We start from the raw sequence: 20672 nt of genomic DNA on the forward strand, positions 1-20672 counted from the left end.
CATTTTATGCCCATGACAACCCTGTGAGGCAGGCATAGTCTTCACTCCAGGTGCCCAGAGGACCTTCTGTAGGGACCACAAACCTGACATCAAGAAGTAAACCAGCTCTGGGTCTTGGAGATCCTTTGCCTTGATGGGAGGGTGCTCAGGGCTCAGACCTGAGAGGGAAGGGAGAAGCATAGTGGGGAGGAGCACTTCCTCTCAGATCACCTGCTTAGGTGCTGGGTCCTCAGGTACAATTTGCTGAGATCCAACTCAGGAACCTGTTAAAAATACAGAATGCCAGGCTCCGCCCCAGGCCCAGAGAGTAAATCTGAATCTCTGGGAGTGGGGCCAGGGGTTCTGCATCTTCAACGGGGCAATTTATAATCATATAAAGTTGCAAACCTCCACTGTATGGTATAACTCCTACCTTGGACTGTTTCTTTGACAAAAAAGGATGGAGTATTGGGAAGACTCGCATATAAGGAATATAATTTTGGATTCCTGGCAAGAGGCAATCATATATATTCAAATTTACTCTGGAAGCAGAGAAGCACAAATGAAGCTTTCTGATAATGTGGACAAGATTGCTAGGTTGTACCTCCAAAAACTCCCAGGGAGAGGTTTAAAACCTTGTGGCACTCTCCAGCAGATTGGGTGTAATTCCAAATAAAGGCAGAGTTACTTGAAAGTGAAAAAGGCCACCTCAAGGAGCATGAGGCATCCCAGCCTTTGCTTTAAGCAAAGATTTTGCAGTAACACTCTTGCAGGGTTCATAGAAGGCCTGCCTGGTGCAGAGTCCTGATTAAATGATACCACCTTGCCTGAATGCCCAAGCTTTGATGGAGACTAAGAAGAAACCCCAGATGGCTCTCTACAGATGTCTAGAATAACTCAAACATGAAAACAGGTAATTCATCGAAAAAGTAGACTAGATCACTGCCTAGGGAGCAAAGATGCAAGACATGCTTTGAGAATTGAGCTGTTGGTGGACCTTGATGTTTTTCCCTTGATCTCAATCACAGCAAAACAGCAAATGAGATATTTCTTTTCCGGGCATGAGGTGTAGGTTAAATATATTAACAAAGAGAGGAGATGTGGAAAAGAAGCAGGAGGAAGAGCCTTATTCAGTTAACCTCCCATAGAAGTCCCAGATCTAAAAGTCCCTGACCACAGTCCTCCAAATCCTAGCCCTTGGGAAAATAAAGGAAAAAGAACTCCCAGTTAGATACAAGTCTTTCTTTGGAGGCTGGGGGTTGGAAATATGATGTGAGCAAGTGTCTGAGGTTGGCCCTGAAGCCGCAGAATATTCCTGGGACAGTGAATGACCCTGTGTAGCCCCTTTAGGAAGACAATGAGCCTAATGTCCCTGGAAGCCCAGATGAAAGCAACAGGCCCAGAATTTAGCAGATATGTGCTAAATCAAGAGTTGGATGCTTAACCGTTTGAGCCACCCAGGTGCCCCTCCGCATACATTTTAGAATCAGATTCTTAGTTTCAACTATCAAAAAGTCTGCTGGGATTATGTGTGGAATTACATTGACTCTATAGACAGATTTGAGAACTGACGTCTTAAAAATTTTGATTTTTTCCAATCTATGAACATGGCATATCTACTTATTTTTGGTCATCTTTAATTTCTCTAAGGAGTGTTTTGTAGTTTACAATGTAGAAGTTGTAAGTTCTTTGGTTAAATTTGTTACCAAGTGCTTTGTGGTTTTTGACACTATTTTAAGTGTCATTTAAAATTTTTCATTTTCAATTGTCTGTTGCCAGTATATAGAAATACGATGGAGTCTTGTATATCGAGCTTGTATTCTGTGACTTTGCTAAACTCACATACAAGTTCTAATAGTAGTGATGAATATTCTTTAGAATTTTCTATGTAAATACTTATGACTTATGCAGATAAAGATTTTTTAAGACTTATTTTCTGACCTTAATGGCTTTTCTTTTTCTTGCCAATTGCATTGACTAGGAACTACAGTACAATGTTTAATAGAAGTGGTGGAAGTGGGTATCCCTGCCTTGTTCCCAATCATAGGAAAAGCATTCATAGTGCTATAGATTTTTTTTTTTTTGGTACAGAATTTGAGGGATTTAGGGACTGATCAAGGAAAAAGATGTCATCAGAAGAAGCGTTTACACACAACAAACTTTATTGGATGACACGTGGACAGGATTGAATGAGAGTGTCCCTCACATGAAACCTCTCAGAGGCTTTGAGAGAGAAAGACTGGAGAGTGGGCTTATGTGCCTAGGTGATGTCACTCAGCATCAAGGCAGGCAGTCTCTGGGTGAGAGAGCTCCAAAGAGCAGCAGCTGCTTGGAGTCTAATAACTACAAGGCTCAATAGGTAAGAGCTTTGAGCGAGGTTTTGTGGGGTATGCAAAGCAGTCAATAGCTTAAAAAATGCTTGTTTGGACTATTTAAAAATAATTGTGGATGTCTGGGTGGCTTAGTTGGTTGGGCAACTGACTCTTGATTTCAGCTCAGGTCATCATCTCACCATCCTGTGATCAATCCTGTGTTGGCCTTGGCACAGAGCATGGAGCCTGCTTGAGATTCTCTTTCCATCTCTCTCTGCTCCTCCCCTGCTTGTGTTCTCTCTAAAAAATAAATAAACTTAAATTTGAATTTGGTGCCATCAGGATCTTGCATTAATGGGTCTCAGCTAGTAGTAAAGAGATAATCCACCTGAGGGCCATTTTGGACTCATTTACATAACAACACCCTTTAATAGTTTGAGGACTTTTTTCTCTTTTCCCATTTTTCCTCAAAGTTTGTATCATGAATGGATCTTGAGTTGTGTCAAATCATTTTTTCTGTACCTAGTGAGATAATCCTTTATGTTGCAACAAATTGAATTACACCAACAGAGTTTTGATTATTAAAACAATCTTTCGGGGCACCTGGGTGGCGCAGTCGGTTAAGCGTCCGACTTCGGCCAGGTCACGATCTCGCGGTCTGTGAGTTCGAGCCCCGCGTCGGGCTCTGGGCTGATGGCTCAGAGCCTGGAGCCTGTTTCTGATTCTGTGTCTCCCTCTCTCTCTGCCCCTCCCCCGTTCATGCTCTGTCTCTCTCTGTCCCAAAAATAAAATAAAAACGTTGAAAAAAAAAAAAAACCAAAAACAAAAAAAACAAAAAACAAAAAAACAATCTTTCATTCTTGGGATGAATCTGACTTGGTCATGAGGTAGTATCTGTTTTATGTATGTTGGATTAACTTATATAGTATTATATAGGTTGATTAATTTATATAGTATTTTGCTGTTATTGTAACCCTTGTTTTCATGTTAGTGTTCTACTAGGCTCTAAAGAGTTGAGAAGTACTACCTCTTCCTCTATTGTCTGAAAGATTTTGTGTAAATTGATGTTATTTTTTTCTTTCACTCTTTGACAAAATTCATCAGTGAAACCATCCAGGCCTGGAACTTCTTTTGTGGGAAGGGTTTAGATAACCCATTAAATTTCCTTGATAGATAGGTCATTCAGATTTTCTGCTTCATTTTATGTCAGTTTTGTTTAGTTTATTTTTCAAGGTCCATTTCTCCTTAGTTTTTTAATTTTTCAGGATAAAATTTGTTCAAATTATTCTTTCATTATGATTTTAATGTCTGTAGGATCTCTAGTGATAACGACTCTGTGTTAATTTCTGTTCTTTCCCTTTTTTCTTACTAATTAGAGGTTTATTGATTTTTTTCAAATAACTAACTTTTTGATTTGTCATTTTACCTGGTAATTTCTTCTTTGTGCTATACTTAGGAATATGTTTAATTTCCAAATATTTTGACATTTTAATATCTCATTGCCATTGGTTTTTCACTTAATTTCATTGCAGTTCAACAACATATTCTGTATGATTTAAATTCTTCTAAATTTATTGAGACTTATTTCATGGCAGAGGCATGTGGACTACCTTGGTGAAAGTACCAAGCACAGTGGAAAAGAATGTTTTCTAGAATTTGGAATATAAGTCAAGGTTAAGATGATGTATATATCTTTAGTCGTGTGTGTGTGTGTGTGTGTGTGTGTGTGTGTGTGTGTGTGTGTGTGTGTTGGCCTATTTGAGAGCTGAGAGAAAGAAGTTAAAACCCACTACTTAAAATCTAGAAACCTTGCAACCATATAGACCCATTTACCACTCAACCAGTTGTCTTTAATGCTATAGTTGCCATATGTATTGTATCTATATCAAGGGAATTGAGAGGAAAAAACAGTTAAAAAATATTTCCTAGATATTTACCATTTCAGATGCTGGTCATTCCATCCTTAAGATCTGATTTTCTATATTATATATATTTCTTTTAGCCTAAAAAAATTCCTTTAGCATTTCTTACAGTACAAGTCTTCGGATTATAACTTCCCCTGGTTTACTTTTATCTGAAAATGTCTTTATTTTGCTTTTGTTTTTGAAAAATATTTTCCTTTGATATATTCAAATTTGATAGAATTCTGGGTTGAGAAATTTTATTTTTCAACACTTTAATGATGTTGTTCCACCGCCTTTTAGATTCTATAGTTTCTGATGAGAGGTCAGTGATTTCTAATTATTGTTCCCTTTTATATAATTTGTCATTTTTTTTCTGGAGGCTTTCAAGATTTTCTCTTTTAGTTTGTTTTTCAACACTATAACTATGATTTTCTTATTATTTATTTTATCTGGGGTTCACTGAACTTCTTGAATCTATAAATTTATGTCTTTCAAGAAATTTGGGATATTTTTCAGCCAATGCTTCTCCCAATATTTTTTTCCATTCTCTCTCTCCTCTCATTTTAAAATACCAGTTACAAAGTATATTCAATTTTGGGGTATGGCCCCACAATTCCCTGAAATTCTGTTCATTAAAAAATTCTTTTATCTCTTTTTTTAGATTAGATAATTTCTATTGATCTATCTCAGATCTACTGACTCTTCTGTTGATAACCCCATTCTTTTTTTTTTTTAACTTAAGATATAATTTTTAGTTCTAGAATTTCCTTTTTTTTTTTTTTTATCATTTCTCTGCTGGGATTTCCTGTCTTTTCATTTGTTATAAGCGTCTTTTGCTTACCTGAATGGACATAGTTGTAATAGCTACTTTAAATTCCTTGTCTGATAATCCAACATCTGGGTCATATCAGGTTTATTGCCTTTTCTCTTGAAACTGGATCACATTTTCATGGTTATATGTTGAATAACTTAAAAGTTGTATCCCAGAGTTCATGAATATTAGATTGCAGACATTCTGGACTCTGTAACATCACTCAGAACCCTTGATATTTTTGTTTAAGCAGATTTTAGCTTTCTTGAGCTTAAATGGAAATCTCTGCCTCTTGGATGGCAGATCAAATTTCTGTGCAATTTTAGCCTTGGATGGTGATCTTGTAACCTGCCTGTGCATATGTGGTTAAGGAGTCAGTGAGAGATTTGGGCAAAGTTTATACACACAAAATTTGTGGCTCCCTGTTTCTGGCTTTCTCCTTGTCTGGATGCTCTCTGCACTTTCCAGAACTTATCTCCAAACTTGGTTTTCTGGTTTTTCAACCCAGAAAGACTATGTGTTTTCATTTAGAGAGTAAGCCTCCACATGTGGCACTGACCATTTCCTGCCCCAGCCTGCTCTCCAGCTAAAATACGTAATACTAGGAAATTCGCCACATCAGAATCTGCTTGCCTTAAGTCACTCTCCAAAGTTTCTGGGTAGTTATTACTTGTATTTTGTCCAGAGTTTATAGTTATCTGTCAGAGGGTACTGTGTTAACAGTTTACTCAAACATATTGCAGTGGAATTCCTCTCACCTTTAATTTGGAAGATAGTTCATTGAATATATAATTGTTACAAGTTTTTTTCTTTCTGCACTTTACCATTCCTATATCTTCTAGTCTCCATTGTTTTAGTTGAGAAGTCATTTCATGTTGTGTCATTGTTCCCCTGAGTGTAACATATTGTCCTTCTCTGGTTGCTTTCAAGGTTTTTTCATTATCATCATCTTTTGGCAGTTTGACTATGATGTGCCTTGGAATAGTTTTATTTGTATTTATCATGTTTAGGATTACTTAGGCTTTTTAGATCTACTAATGTTTTCCACAACATTTTGGAAGTCTCCAATTTAAAAAATTTTTTTCTCTACTTCTTCTTCTAGGACTCCAATTTTATGTATTTTGAAACACTTCAAATCATTCGACAGGTCTCTAAGGTTTTGTTTGCTTTTTTACAATCCTTTCTGCTTTTCTTTGGATTGGGTAATTTTTATTAACCTATGTTCAAGTTCAAAGATTCCCCACTCTGCTGTTCACAGTCCATTTAGTATATGTTTTGTCGTACTTTTCAGCTCTACAATTTTCCTTTCACATTTTTAATACCTTCATTTTTCTATTGAGATTTTCTATTAATTTCTTCATATTTACTATATTTTCCTTTAATTCTTTAAATATATTTATAACAGCTGCTTTAAAGTCAGCTAAATACAACATCTGGACTCAATAAAAATTTCTAATGATGGTCTTTGATCCATCAAAATGGAACACATTTTCCTGTTTCTTTGTATGTCTACTCAGTTTTTTTTGGTTCAAAACTGTATACTTTAGGGAATATATTCTTGTTATGCTGGATTCTATTGCGTTCTTCAAGGCTTTAAAATTAAAAAAAAATTTTGGCTTGTTTGCTTTTTTTTTTTCTATTCTAATAAATTATCGTGCCTGTACTCAAACTGCAAACTGTTCTTTCCTGTAGTATGAAGCAGTTCAAATCTCAATTCTGTTCTATGGATTCTCACTGCTGCCTTTTACCCTGCTACCTTCAGTGTTTCCCCTATGGCCAATAATTTAGTGGTCAGCCAAAGATTTGGGCAGATTTTGGAGCACACTCTTTCAGCAATTTAGTTGCTTAAATTTTCAACTGCTCTGCCAGCCCTGAGGCTCTTTCCCCTGACACTTTAATCCCTTAAGAGTAGATTACTGCTGCCTAAACTGTATGTGGTTTGGAAATGTATTTCAGTTCAAAAGTAACAAATACACAGGCTTTGCTCCACATGGCTCTATCTCGCAAAAGTATATTCCTCTCTACTTTCCATTAAAAAAAAAAAAAAAAAAGGCAAAACAAAACAGGGTTTCCTGGGTCTGCCCTTACACATGCATAATTTAGTGATCCGCCAGGAATTAGAACAGAGTTTTTGCTCAAGATTTCATGGCTCATTCTTACTGTGCTTTCTTGATGCCAGGATTTCTTTTTTAAAATTTCCACTTCAGCTTTGAACTCATCTCTGGCACCTTGAGCCAGTCAGGCTACATTTTTCTGTTGTCTTGGCCATGAAAGTTGGGGAGTGTCCTTAGGCTAGAGTGTCACAACCTCACAGTTCTTAACTTTTCCATTCATAGTTTTTGGAGAATAAACTCCTCATATTCTGCCTGCTTTTGAACATTTTATTGTACCTTTAAATACTTGATTTTTAAAAAATTTTATCCAGTTCTTAAAATTGTTATTTGTGAAATGATTTGCATTACCACTTCACATTGTCATATTACCAGAAGTTCTCTAAATGTAGTTTTAATCTCCGTTTTTCTTATCATTAGTGAAGTTATATATCTTTTCACATTTTAAGGTCTATTCTTTAATCTTTGTGAATAGTTCATATCTTTTGCCTATTTTTTATGCCAGGTTCTTTGGTCATTTCTTTTACCTGAATTTTTAAAAGTTCTCTATATTTTAGTGCATCAGCTCTTTGTGTGGTATACTGTACAAATAATGTCTCCCAGTGTATCATTTGTCTTTTGACTTTGCTTACGATCCTCTTTGGTAATGCATGTTTGAAAATCAACTTTTATGTAGCTGAGCAATCTTTTATTGCGTCTGGATTTTGAATCATAGTCAAAAAACCTTTCTCTGCACCCATGTTATAGAGGAATTCAATCATGTTTTCTTCTAATACTTGAATGTTTTCATTTTTTACATTTAGGACTTGGATCTATTTGGAGTTTATTCTTATATGTAGTATGAAACATGGATCTATTTTATTATTTTCCAATGGCCATTAGCCATCTCAGCATCAGCTACTAAAAAGTTCCAGTGATTTGAGATGCTATCGTCAGAATACACTAAATTTCCACATATATTTGTCTGTTTTTGGATTCTACTCTATTCCATTAGTCTGCTTTTCTTGTGCTAGCACCACACAGGCATAACGATGTTACAGTGTTTCATGTATTAGCATGAGTCCTTCTCCTTGTGGTTTTTCTTCTTTAGTATTTTCTAGCCTCTCTCACGTTTATTTTTCCATATGAAGTTTACCGTCAACTTTTAAAAATTTTTTTTTTCAACGTTTTTTATTTATTTTTTTGGGACAGAGAGAGACAGAGCATGAACGGGGGAGGGGCAGAGAGAGAGGGAGACACAGAATCGGAAACAGGCTCCAGGCTCTGAGCCATCAGCCCAGAGCCTGACGCGGGGCTCGAACTCCCGGACCGCGAGATCGTGACCTGGCTGAAGTCGGACGCTTAACCGACTGCGCCACCCAGGCGCCCCTACTGTCAACTTTTTAAACCCCATGAAATATTTGCAGTTATTTTTATTGGGATTGTGTTACTTTAATAAATGAACTCACAGAAAACTAACATCTTGATGACATTAAGCCATCCATTCTAAAACCAACAGAGGTTTACATCTACTTTCGTGTCTTTCAGGAATGTTTTAAAGTTTTTCTCATTGTTTTTGCACATTTATTGTTAAGTTTATTTTAGGTATGGCTGATCCTCATTATTTATGGATTCTATTTGTGAACTTACCTACTCACTAAAATTTACTTGTAATTCTAAAATCAATAGTCAATACATTTTGTAGAAATACATATGCTCAGAGTGGCAAAAAATGAGTCACCTGACTGCCTTGTTTCAGCAATCCTGCTCTAAAAAAGTGTCCTCTCAATAGTAAATTTAGTGTCACATTTTCCACATTTTTGTGTTGTTAGTGATCTCGCTGTTTAAAACTGTCCCCAAGTGTAATGTTGAAGTACTATCTAGTATTCCTAAGTGCAAGAAGAAAATATGTATTATACAATCTTCATTCAGGCATGAGTAATAGTGCTGTTGGCTGTGAGTTCCATGTTTATAGATATATATTAAGGTATCTTTAAACAGAGAGACAAAAGAAGGTTATATATTTATAAGTGAAAATGATGTGATCAGAGGCTTGCAGGAACTTAACCTTGTATTTCTCTATGGGCAACGATTCAGTATTTGCTAAATTCAGTGTTACAGATGACTTTACAGAACATAAACACCACATATAATGAGAATCAGCTATATTTTTATAAATATTTTTTTACACTTATTTATTTTTGAGAGAGTGAGAGCAAGGAGGGGCAGAGAGAGAAGGAGACATGGAATCTGAAGCAGGCTCCAGGCTCCGAGCAAGCGTTCAGCACAGAGCCCGATGTGGGGCTCAAACCCACGAATCATGAGATCATGACCTGAGCTGAAGTCGGGACACTTAACTGACTGAGCCACCCAGGTGCCCCAAGAATCAGCTATATTTTATTTCTTGCAACTGTATATGAGATTTTTCTCTATCAATATATCTTCTAACTGATCATTGTGCATACAAAGGCTACTGATTTCTGTATGTCAAATTTCTATTCTGCACCTCACTAAGCTCTTACATTATTTAAATCATTGTTATCATTGATTCTCTCTGGTTTTTCAGGTATGCTCTTTTATCATGTGCAAATATAATTTTACTTCTTTTTCAATTCTATTCCCTTAATTTCTCTTGTCTAAATGTGTTGGCTACAACATTTCCCCCCTTTTAGGACTGTTTCTCATCTATGTGGAACTACTCTGAATTGGTAGTAGGCTAACTCATTGATCCATAGACTCCTGGAGTTGAAAAGGAACTCAGAGGTAATGTCTGTCACTTGATGCATGGATCTGTTTTACATCACTTATGTGGTCATCCAGTCTCTTGAACATCTGTTCCATTTCTTCTAGTAAGAGCAGATCTCTTTCAGAGAGTCAAACTGTACCCATTCCATATAGTTCTTGTATTGCTGTCAATCACTCCATCCTGGCCCCACCCCTACTTATGATCCAAGCCAATTATATGGGGTGGCCATAAAATCTGGATACATAACTGTTATTATTTTTTGACAGACTGAACCCCATTTATTACTTCTGGCTGGCATATGCAAAAAGCATAGATTTATTCAGTGAAAATCAAACACACAATCACCTGAGGCAATGAATACAGATGTATGTGCATTGTATGGGGATGAAATGCATTAGTGTACTATTGAAATTACTACATACAGCCAACTATCTTTAAAAGAGATTTAAATAATAAAATATAAAATCTTTCATATATACCAACATAGTAACTGTTTCTGGTAGTCTTCAACATCTGTGCAATTTCTGAGTTAGTTTCAAATTATGGGTCTTATTTCCTTGTTTCTCTGTATGCCTGGTAATTTTTGATTGAATGCCAGACACTGTTAATTTTACTTTATTGGGTGGTCTTTTTTTAATCCCTACAAATATTCTTGAGCTTTGTGTTGAGACATAGGTTATTTGGAAACAATTTTATTCCTCTAGGGTTTGCTTTTAAGCCTTATTATATGGGACCAGAGAAGTGTTTAATCTAAGGCCAATTTTGTTCCACTATTGAAGCAAACATTTTCTCAGTACTCTATCTGATGCTCCTTGAATAAAGATATCTGTTTTCTACACTGACTAGATGAAACAGGAGGTATTCCCAGCCTTATGTGAGCTGTAAGGATTGTTCCCTCTGACCTTTCTGGAAAGTTTTTTCTCCAACCTTGAGTAGTTTCCTCACAGCCATGCACTAGTAAGTACAGAGTTGAAGACTCAAAGGAGCTTATGTACATATATCCAGAGTTGTTTCTGTGAGTAGCTGTCTCTTCTCCAGCCTTCTATCCTGTAGACTCCAGCTGCCTTGGTCTTTTCAGAATCCTAGTTTCATTCACAGAAGGTACCGGGCTCTGCCTGGGTTCCTGATCCTTTTGTTGTAGCCTGGAAACTGACTCCAGGAAATAAGCAGCACACTCATGGGGCTTACCTCACTTGTTTCTCAGAGATCCTGTACTTCTTTGCCTATGTCCAATGTTTTGGAAACTGTGGTTACATACATTTTATCTGGTGTTTTAATTGTTTCAGGCAGGGGCTAGGGAATGAAATCAGGTTCCTGTTATTCCACACTGGCTGGAAGTAGAAATACACTGTCTTTATTACAGTTTCCCCCAGCACACTGAATTGGACATTATCTATAAAGTACAACACACTGTATATATCACTTAATGTCATTGAGAATATCATGCATTGTAATGTAATATCAACAAAGTTTTCTTATGTATATTTGTCTTGTAGTTCATTCCTTGTACATGCCTTTAAACCAGACAACAGTGATTGGTCCAAAAATAGAGTAGAGATGCAGAAAGGTAAGATAGAGAAGGTAAGTACCTTCCAAATGCTGATAGTATCTCTCTAGAGCCTGGCATACTGTCAGCACTCACTTGCTTGTTGAATAATTGAATGAATGCATACAGCCTAAGATGAATGCTTGCATGTATGCAGGCATGAATGAATATGACTTGATGAATGGTTTCTTTCCTACCCCACTAGTTCTCCACTGGTCAAACCAAAACTGGATGATTATTCCAGAGCCTATGAGAAACCTCTGGGTTCTGTGGGGAGTCATACTGCTTCCCCACACACTGTCTCCTGTCTTGTTCTGGATCATTTCCTCACTCCTCAATTCCTTCCGCACTACATTACTACTTTACCTTGATGCTAAGCTGATGTTCCTTTTTCTTTCATATTTTTGGAAGGAGATTCCTCCTTTAATTTCTTTGCCATGACCGTGGTGACACCCTAGCTTTCAGGAATATGAACACAATTTTTAATTAGGTTGCAAATTAAAAAAAAATTTTTTTTAACATTTATTCATTTTTGAAAGACAGAGAGAGACAGAGTGTGAATGGGGAAGGGTCAGAGAGAGAGAGAGACACAGAATTCGCAGCAGGCTCCAGGCTCCAAGCTGTCAGCATGGAGCCTGATGCGGGGCTCAAACTCACAGACTGCAAGATCATGACCCGAGCCGAAGTCAGCCACCCAACCGACTGAGCCACCCAGGCGCCCTGATTGCAAATTTTTAGAGTATTAGTGGTGATACTCTAAAATCCATCTTTTCCTAGCATCCAATATTTGTCTTATTAATAATCTGTACCCTGGGGTGCCTGGGTGACTCAGCTGGTTGAGCGACTGACTTAGGCTAAGGTCATGGTCTCGCAGATCATGAGTTCGAGCCCCACATCGGGCTCTGTGCTGATATCTCAGAGCCTGGAGCCCGCTTCAGATTCTGTGTCTCCCTCTCTCTTTGCCCCTCCCCTGCTCACACTCTCTCTTTCAAAAATAAATAAACATTAAAAAAATAATCATCTGTACCCTATTATTATGGGACTATTACTGACTAGAAAAAGAATTTGGGAGAGCTATTTCATTTTTGAAATTAGTGGAGCTAATTTCACTAAGGAATTAATGAAAAGAAGTGAATACTTTCATGTCATTGCTAAAATGTGTTCAAAGAAAACAGTAATAAACAAACAATACAATAGTTTTGAAATGTTTCCAACGTAAGAGTTTTTATTGTGGTTCCGCACTCAACTAGAGGTACCTACAACAGACTACAGACAAAAACAATTAGAGAGGGCTCAATAAAAATTGCCAGAAATTAATAATTTTGTTTTGCAGGTCTCAGACACATTACTAGATCTTAATTTCAGTCTTAACATTAAGTGATAAAATCCCTAATTTAAATGAGATAATTAATTTAAAACAAGACTGCAGGCTTGGATTATAAGTACAATGCCTTCCAAAAAAAATAGCTGAAAATCCTATGATAGTAATCTGTCAGGTTAAACTTCTGGGCATGATGAATTTACCAAAAGACTGAGTATAATGTGGTGAGGACAGAGAAAATAATACCGTAAAGAATGGTTAGGAAAAGCCAGAAAACAGCACAAACAGACGGGAGATCTAGGTGGGAGATAACAGGGAAGTGTACCTGTTTTACAAACAGGGTAGGAATGGGTAGGATGAAAGGCAGTCTTACCTCAGCAGAGAGGCTAGTTCCACAGTGTTGACTGGCTGAGGTCTAGGCAGCCCTGGAGGAATGCTGGCTCTCTTAAACATAGTTGCCACTAGACTGCTTTAAGGTTTCTCAGCAGTGGTCCTCAGCCCTTTGCTGCTGTGGGTGGCTCTAGGAGGAAAGGCAGGGCTGCTTGAGGTGGAGGTATGGCAGTGATGGTGTGGCTGGCTGACTCCCAGATCCTGGGCTGAGGACCTTCTCTGGGGAAGTGGATGTCAGCATTATTTACGGGTGTTAGAGTTTTTGCCACTCTGGGACCTAAACTGGCCTGGAAACTGGGGAGTGACCTCACGTGCACTATTCTTGAGAGAGGTTTCAGGGTGTTCCGGAGATAGGCGATGTCGTCCCTCGCCTACCTTGGGCTTGGGGTGTTTCTTGGGGTAGGACTCTTGGGACCTGATGCCATAAGAGTCATCAGATTCTGAGGACACCGTTTCCTGGAGCGGCAACCTCTTGGAAGGTTTCTTTTTCTTCTTTCTAGGGTTCTCCGGTCTTAGCTCTTGTAAATCCCCAGTGTCAGTTTCTTTGAGTGGCCACATTAAGAAAGTAGAATTCTTTGTCTTCACATCCTCCCTAGAGAGAGAGAGAGAGAGAGAGAGAGAGAATGCAGGATTACCCTGGTCTTGTTGGCTGCTGTGTCTACAGAGATGTCCAAGCCAGCCCTGCAGTGTTTCTCAGCTCTTGGTCCCTTGGCCTTCTTCCCATGGAATGGAGTTGCAGAGGTCCTGTGGCCCTGATAGTTTGGGCTGCATTTTATTCCATGCAGTTCATTTCCACAGGTCTTTGTGGGAGCCTCACGTGGCATGAAGAATCTAATGTCATTTGGACCTTGTCCTGACCAAGTCAGTGAATGAAGCAACAATTCCTGCCCAAGAAGTCCCTTGGCATGCCTCAGAATTGACCTCTGTCCACCCCAGGATTATAAGCTTGGCCACATCATAGTTCAGTTTATTCCTGACATACTGAACTGGAGCTTGTACAGTAGAAACATTCTTCTACACCCTCAGTTTTCCCTAATTACTGTATGGTGTGCCATCAGAAAAATGTCTCCCAAATTCAAAAACAATATGCTTTTTAATTTAACTGACATTGGATTTGACTATGAAATCATAAAGCTAGTTTTACCATTTAGAAAATATAGTGCACGTGATCAACTAATATTTGACAAGGGAACCAAGAATACTCAATAGGGAAAGACAGTATTTTCAATAAATGGTGTTGAGAAAACTGGAAATCCACATGCTCCTATCCTATAACACTCACAAAAATGAACCTGAAATGGAAATAATAAGAACTCAAACGATAAAACTCCTAGAAGATAACATAGGGGAAAAAACTCTTTTACATTGGTTCTGGCAGTGTTTTTTTTTTTAGATATAACACCAAAAATACAAGCAACAAAAGCAAAAATAAGTGGCACTACATCAAACTGAAAAACGTCTGCATAGCAAAAGAACCAAACAATCAAACAAAGAGGCAACCTAAGAAATGAGAGACACTATTTGCAAACCATACACCGGATAATGGATTAATGTCCAAAATATATAAGGAACTTATACAACCTAATATTGAAAAGACTAATAATGCTGCACAATAAATTCTTACTACTAAAACAAACAAACAAACAAACAAACAAACAAACAAACAAACAAAAAACAAAAACCAAACAAATAATCCAATCAAATAATGGGCAGAAGACTTGAACAGTTTTTCCAAAAAAGACATACAAATAGCCAAAAGGTGCATGAAAATGTGCTCAGTATCACTAATCACAAGAGAAATCAAAATCAAAACTACAATGAGATATTACCTCACACCTGTTAGGATGGCTATTATCAAAAAGACAAGAGATAACAAATGTTGCTGAGGCTGTAGAGAAAAGTGAGCCCTTCTATGCTGTTAATGGGAGTGTAAACTAGTACAGTCACTATGGAAAACAGTATGGAAGCTCCTCAAAAAATTAAAAATGGAACTACAATATGATCTATCAATCCCACTTCTGGGTATATATCCAAAGGCAACTAAATCACTGCCTCAAAGAAATATCTGTAGTCCCATGTTCCACTGCAGCATTATATACAATAGCCAAAATATGGAAACAACATAAGTGTCCATTGGTGGATGAATGGATCGAGAAAATGTTATATGTATTATATATATATATATTTCATATACAATGGAATATCATTTAGCTATTAAAAAAAGAAGGAAACCCTGCCATTTGTGACAAGAATAGACTTTGAGGGTGTTATATTAAGTGAAATAAGTCAGAGAAAGACAAATACTGTGTGATCTCACTTATACGTGACATAGAAACAGAGTAAAATGGTGGCTGGCTGCCAGGGACTGGGGGGGTGAGGGTAGAGGAAATGGGAAGAACATGAAAAATATTTTTTTATTTTATAAAAAAATAAAAGAAAATATATTGGTCAGTTTATTTATCCAGCAATGTTGTATTTCAAAGAAGGTATCTTGGGAACATCATGACTTCATTCCAGCCATGCCCTCATGGCACACCATCTGGGGAACTTGCCTTTTTCAGAGCCTTCAGGGTAAGTTAAAAACACCAGTTCCCTGGTGTTAAACCTTATTTTGTTCCCATAAGCAGTATCTACCACCTTGATCATCCAGCTTTCACTCTGAATAACTTTTGATCACTGCTACTTCAGATCCTCTTGGAAATTACCAAGGAAAAATTAAGAGTGGGAAAATATTTTTAGTTATTTCTAAAAAGAAAATTACATCAATCAAGTCCCTCTTCAAAAGATCAAGATTCACTACATGTGATACTTTTCAAGGATTGGCTCAAAGACTCAGGAGGTAATTCCCAAGAGAGATTTTAAAATGGCCTTTATACCTATTAGGATAGCTGTTGCCAAGAAAAGAAAAAGCAAAGCCAAAAAATAACAGATGTTGGCAAGGATATGGAGAATCTAGAACTTGTACACTGTTGGTGGGAATATAAAAATGGTAAAGCTGCCATATAAATTGTATGTCAATTTCTCAAAATATTAAAAATAGAATTACCATATGATCCAGCAACTCCACTTCTGTGTATGTATGGACAAGAAGGAAAGCAGGGACTCAAACACCCATGTTCACTGCAGCATTACTCACAATAGCCAAAAGGTGGAAACAACCCAAGTGTCCACCAACAGATGAATGGATAAACAAACTGTGGTATATAATACAATAAAATCTTATTTAGTCTTAAAAAGGGAGGAGATTCTGACACAGACTATAACATGGATGAACCCTGAATACATTATGCTAAATGAAATGTCAGTCACAAAGGAATGGGGAACTAGTGGTCAATGGGTACAGAGTTGCAGTTTGGGATGATGGAAAAATTTGGGGACTGGCTGACCGTGATGGCTGCACAGCAATGTGAATGTACTTAATGTCACTGAACTGTATGCTTAAAAAATGGTTAAAATGATACATTTTATGATATGTGTATTTACCACAAAAAAAAAAAAAAAGTGGCCCAAGCAACAGCAGTAAAATGGGAGAAAGCCTTCTCAGGAGGCCACAAACAAAATTATCTTGAAATATGAGGCCAGCACCTATGTAGATGTGTAAGTTCTGTGAGCTGGGTTCTCAGACTCATCTTGAAATCACATGACAAGGCTGTGACACCACCCCTCCTCTGTGAAATCTAAAATCTTACCTACATTACCATCAACTATTCCTCACATTGCTGCTTCCCTCTGGAATGGACAAAATTGATACGTTCTATTTACTCTTTAGAAATGGTCTCTAAAATTTTCCCATGTACATCTCCCAAGTATCAGGATCGGTTGCAGTCCAGTCCACCTCCTAAAACCTCTCAGAAAGAAGAGCAACGAGGAAGGAGAGAGAGAAAGTAGAGAATAAGGCACCCAAAGAGAAAGGTGGAAGAGAGACTGACCTACCTACTGGAAGGATACCAGGAAGATGATCATGCAAAGAAACCAGTAAGAAGGGCAGGAAAGACCGAGAAGCAACACATGTCTAGTCTTCAGTGGGAGACTGGTCATATAAGTCACACACCACCTGGATAATTAAATTCCAGGGAGGCAATAACAAAACAAAACATGTCCCCATCATGCCAAAAGCAAGTAATATATTGTTAAGTGGGGAAAAAGTCACAAACAACATATGTGACTAGAAACCTTTCCATCAAATGGTTAACTGTTGCCTCAGGGAAAAGAATTCCAGTAAGATTGTCACTTCTTCCACATTAAAAATTTTTTTATAACTGTCATAAATGGTGAGGGGAAACACAAATTTTTATTTTAAGGAAAAATAATCAACACAGCAGAGAGAATACTCTAGAAGGATACGTGCCAAAATACAAATGGTGATTACTTTTGAAATGTGGAACTATTTTTATATTCTTTTTTGCTTTTTTTCATATTCTTTTTGCTTTTAATTTCTAAATTAAAATTATATTAACAATGCATACTTTGGAATAAGAATAAAAATATGCAAGCTGTCATGATCAGAATAAAAAGCAGACCAGAATTTTGATCAAGGAAAGCCTTCATGCCATGTAAGCAGCTACCCCATTTTACTGATGTCAACTAAGTTCAAAATATTCCTCAGGAAATGTCCCTTTGCAGGAGGGGGGGGGGCAGGGTAGGTGTGAATCTGATATGAGAGTTCTTATCTGCGCCCCCCTCCCCAACCCTCCCCATGCCCCTCCCCTCTGATTGGCTCAAACCCACTCTGAGGAAGGGGAAAGTGGCCATGCTCCAGACTGCTAGCCAGTGGACATTATGCATCAGCATGCCTGGAAAGGTGCTAAATGGCTTTCTTTTGCCTCATCTCCTACCAAAGCCAAGAAAAATTCAGTGTCCTATTAATTACTTTAGGCTCTAGGTTTGATTAAATAATGTGACAAACAGGTAAAAATTACGTATGTGTGTGTCAGGGGGTGGGGGTAAGGTGAGGGAAGCCAGGCATGGTGACTTCCACTGGCTCTTCAGAAGCAGTAGTTCCACTTTGGGGAGGAAAGTGCTGAGCACCCACTCCACACCCTCTTTGGGTCAAAACCCACCTCATTCGCCTGACTAATGCCAGCTTGCCAGTTTGCCCTATCTCACTGGTTTCCTGAGGCCTCGTTTCTATTCTGCTCTAAGTGTCTGTCAGAAAGCCAATCTTAGAATGGGAGGACCTATGGGGTAGGCACCGAATAGATGTCTGGTGACCATGAGACCCCTGAATTTTAACAATGGAAGGAGCAGAAAATGGAGAGACTGATAAGGCTGCTGCCATCCTAATTGTTACTACTGGCCCTCAGGGTTAGAAATCGCTATGATTCTCTATGCTCTCTTATATTAGGGCACCGCAGAATGCTTTCTGAAAATAGGCAATGGCATTTGTCCCTCCAGATAATATGGGACACTCACAGGCAGGGTTTGTTCTTGAACTGCTTTTTTATTAAGGGCTTTGCCCCAGCCTAGGAAATGGGGGTCCTGATCTGACCAGAAGAGACGAGGGAGCTAATGACATACTGAGGCTTAATGATTTTAGATGCACAGCTCCTTCTAAGGGAAAAATAGTCAGCAGTGATGAGGCAAGATTATAGGAAGTGATTCATCTCATGTAATGTCAGAGCCAGCACTGAATCTTGAGGCTTCAATCGAAGACTTAGTATCACTGCTGTCAGGAAGACAATGTGAGGCCACACTACATAGAGGAAAGGGAGGAATGTTAACCAGCACAGAATTATTATTTCCTTTGGGACAAATTCTTAAATGGTTTGATGGAAAATGATTAAACTGTTCAAAGAAAGACAATGAGCACTAATACTCAGGAATCAGGAGCTGACCACAGACCTGGACAGCACACATCTGAACTCTAGGAGAGTGGTCTCCCCTCCCATAGACTCGTACACAGCCATGTAGCCAAGACCACACAACTACAATCACACATCAAGAAAAGAACAGTCCTTGCCTTCAGGATCTCGCTGCCCAGCAATTTCCTTCGGATGTCCAGTGATTTTTTTGAAATAGAGAAAATGATTAGTTCTCTCTGGTTTTCCTGATCACATTAAAATTTTTTTTTGTTTATTTTTGAGAGAGAGAGAGAGAGAGACAGAAAGACAGAGTGTGAGCAGGGGAGGGGCAGAGAGAGAGGGATACAGAAGCCTAAGCAGGGTCCAGGCCGGGGCTCGAACTCACAAACCGTGAGATCATGACCCAAGCTGAAGTCAGACACTTAACCAACTGAGCCACCCAGGTGCCCTTTCCTGTTCACATTTAGAATGTTGCTAATTTTTTCAAGAAATCCAATTCCCTCAAAGTGAATCTCCTTGAGGAGGAACCTCAGAGGTAATGTGCCCAAACTCTGCTCTGTCAAGAAAGGAGAGTGGATCCCAGCTATGCCTGGGAGGCATATTCAGCCAGTTACATGACACCAGGTATGCAATCCAGCTCAAGCCTGCTGGGGCACCTTGCCTGGAGGAACACACAGTCCCCAGCCTGTACTCAACCACCTCACAGCGGGAAGTTGAATAAGGCTTGGTAGAGTCACTTCCTTTCACTGGAGAAAACCAGAAGCCAGAGCACCAAACCCACCAGGCATGCTTCCCCTGTAGCACCCGAGGCTGCGGCCTTCTGACAGGAACAGGATCCCAGGAGAGAAGTCCTGCCTGGCAAGGAGGGAGGACACCAAGAAAGGGGAAATTCCTCCTGGTCTGCTTGCATCTTGGAATTAGGAGGAATTACATGTGTATTCTCTAAATGGAGAAAGTTATAGCCAGGTTACGGACGATTTTAACCCAGAACAGACATCTCTATGCCATGAAATGTAGAAAAAACCTCAGGGACATTACTGAAGGTGGGTAAAGCAAGAGCAATCATTTCCCTCCAACAGACACACTCTCAGAAGGCACAGCTCTCTCTCAGCTGTGCTGTCAGAAAATGCATTCAACCATATAGCAAAGAAAAGAGAAAAACCAAACCAGTGCGAGCCACCTGTGATTTCACATTGCAAATATGGAGATACTAAACACTCTCTTCTTTAAGAACTAGTTGTTTGGAATTTAGCAATATGGGGAACATATTGGATGATGGAGAACAAAAGTCCTCAAGAATCATTTTGGTGTCAAATTTTGAGCTGAAACTTAAACTCTGCATCAGTTTTGGCCATATTCAATCAGTTTTGAACCCTTCACCCTCCAAAGACTTCCCTCTTTCACTGTCTGTCACCCTCAGTTAAGAACCAGAAGAGGGGCCTGGGGGAAATACTCTGTCACCCACAACTGGAGGTCTCAAAAAAGAAGAAAAAGAGGAGGTACAGAAGATGGAGAGCTGAATGTCTGGCATCCTGGTCCACCCAGCTGCCTGGGGCTATGTACCCCTTGTCTGATCAACCCCAAATGGACGGTTAGGGTGGATTCAATATTTTAAAGTTAAATTTAGTCAAGTGCTGTTCTGTTGGAGTTGCAAGCTATAGCACATTTCTTTAATCAGCCCATGAAGAAAGCACTGGGATTTTTTTTTTTAATGGTCTCATTTCGTATAATGATGTGAAGGCTTACTAAAGATAAATTGAAGGGAGGCGGTA

At 38.6% G+C, this 20672-nt stretch overlaps 2 protein-coding genes across 2 annotated transcripts in view; both read right to left on the reverse strand.

Moving 5' to 3' along the window:
• CNGA3 (cyclic nucleotide gated channel subunit alpha 3) overlaps window positions 1–13185 on the reverse strand; it is a 75292-nt gene extending 62107 nt beyond the window's left edge. The window contains exons 1-2 of the mRNA XM_045445796.1: window positions 13083–13185; window positions 84–158 (exon numbers count right to left, since the gene is read on the reverse strand). The gene's annotated coding sequence lies outside the window, so the exon portion shown is untranslated. The remainder of the gene's footprint in view (window positions 1–83; window positions 159–13082) is intronic.
• Window positions 12586–20672, reverse strand: part of VWA3B (von Willebrand factor A domain containing 3B) — a 208361-nt gene continuing 200274 nt past the window's right edge. Inside the window, 4 exon segments of the mRNA XM_045445795.1 lie at window positions 12586–12654; window positions 13083–13230; window positions 13233–13341; window positions 13475–13691. Of these exon segments, the coding sequence (XP_045301751.1) occupies window positions 13181–13230; window positions 13233–13341; window positions 13475–13691 (376 nt within the window). The 3' untranslated portion in view covers window positions 12586–12654; window positions 13083–13180.

This window comes from Leopardus geoffroyi, chromosome A3 (genome assembly GCF_018350155.1).
Source record: "Leopardus geoffroyi isolate Oge1 chromosome A3, O.geoffroyi_Oge1_pat1.0, whole genome shotgun sequence".
NCBI classification, from domain to species: Eukaryota; Metazoa; Chordata; class Mammalia; order Carnivora; family Felidae; genus Leopardus; species Leopardus geoffroyi.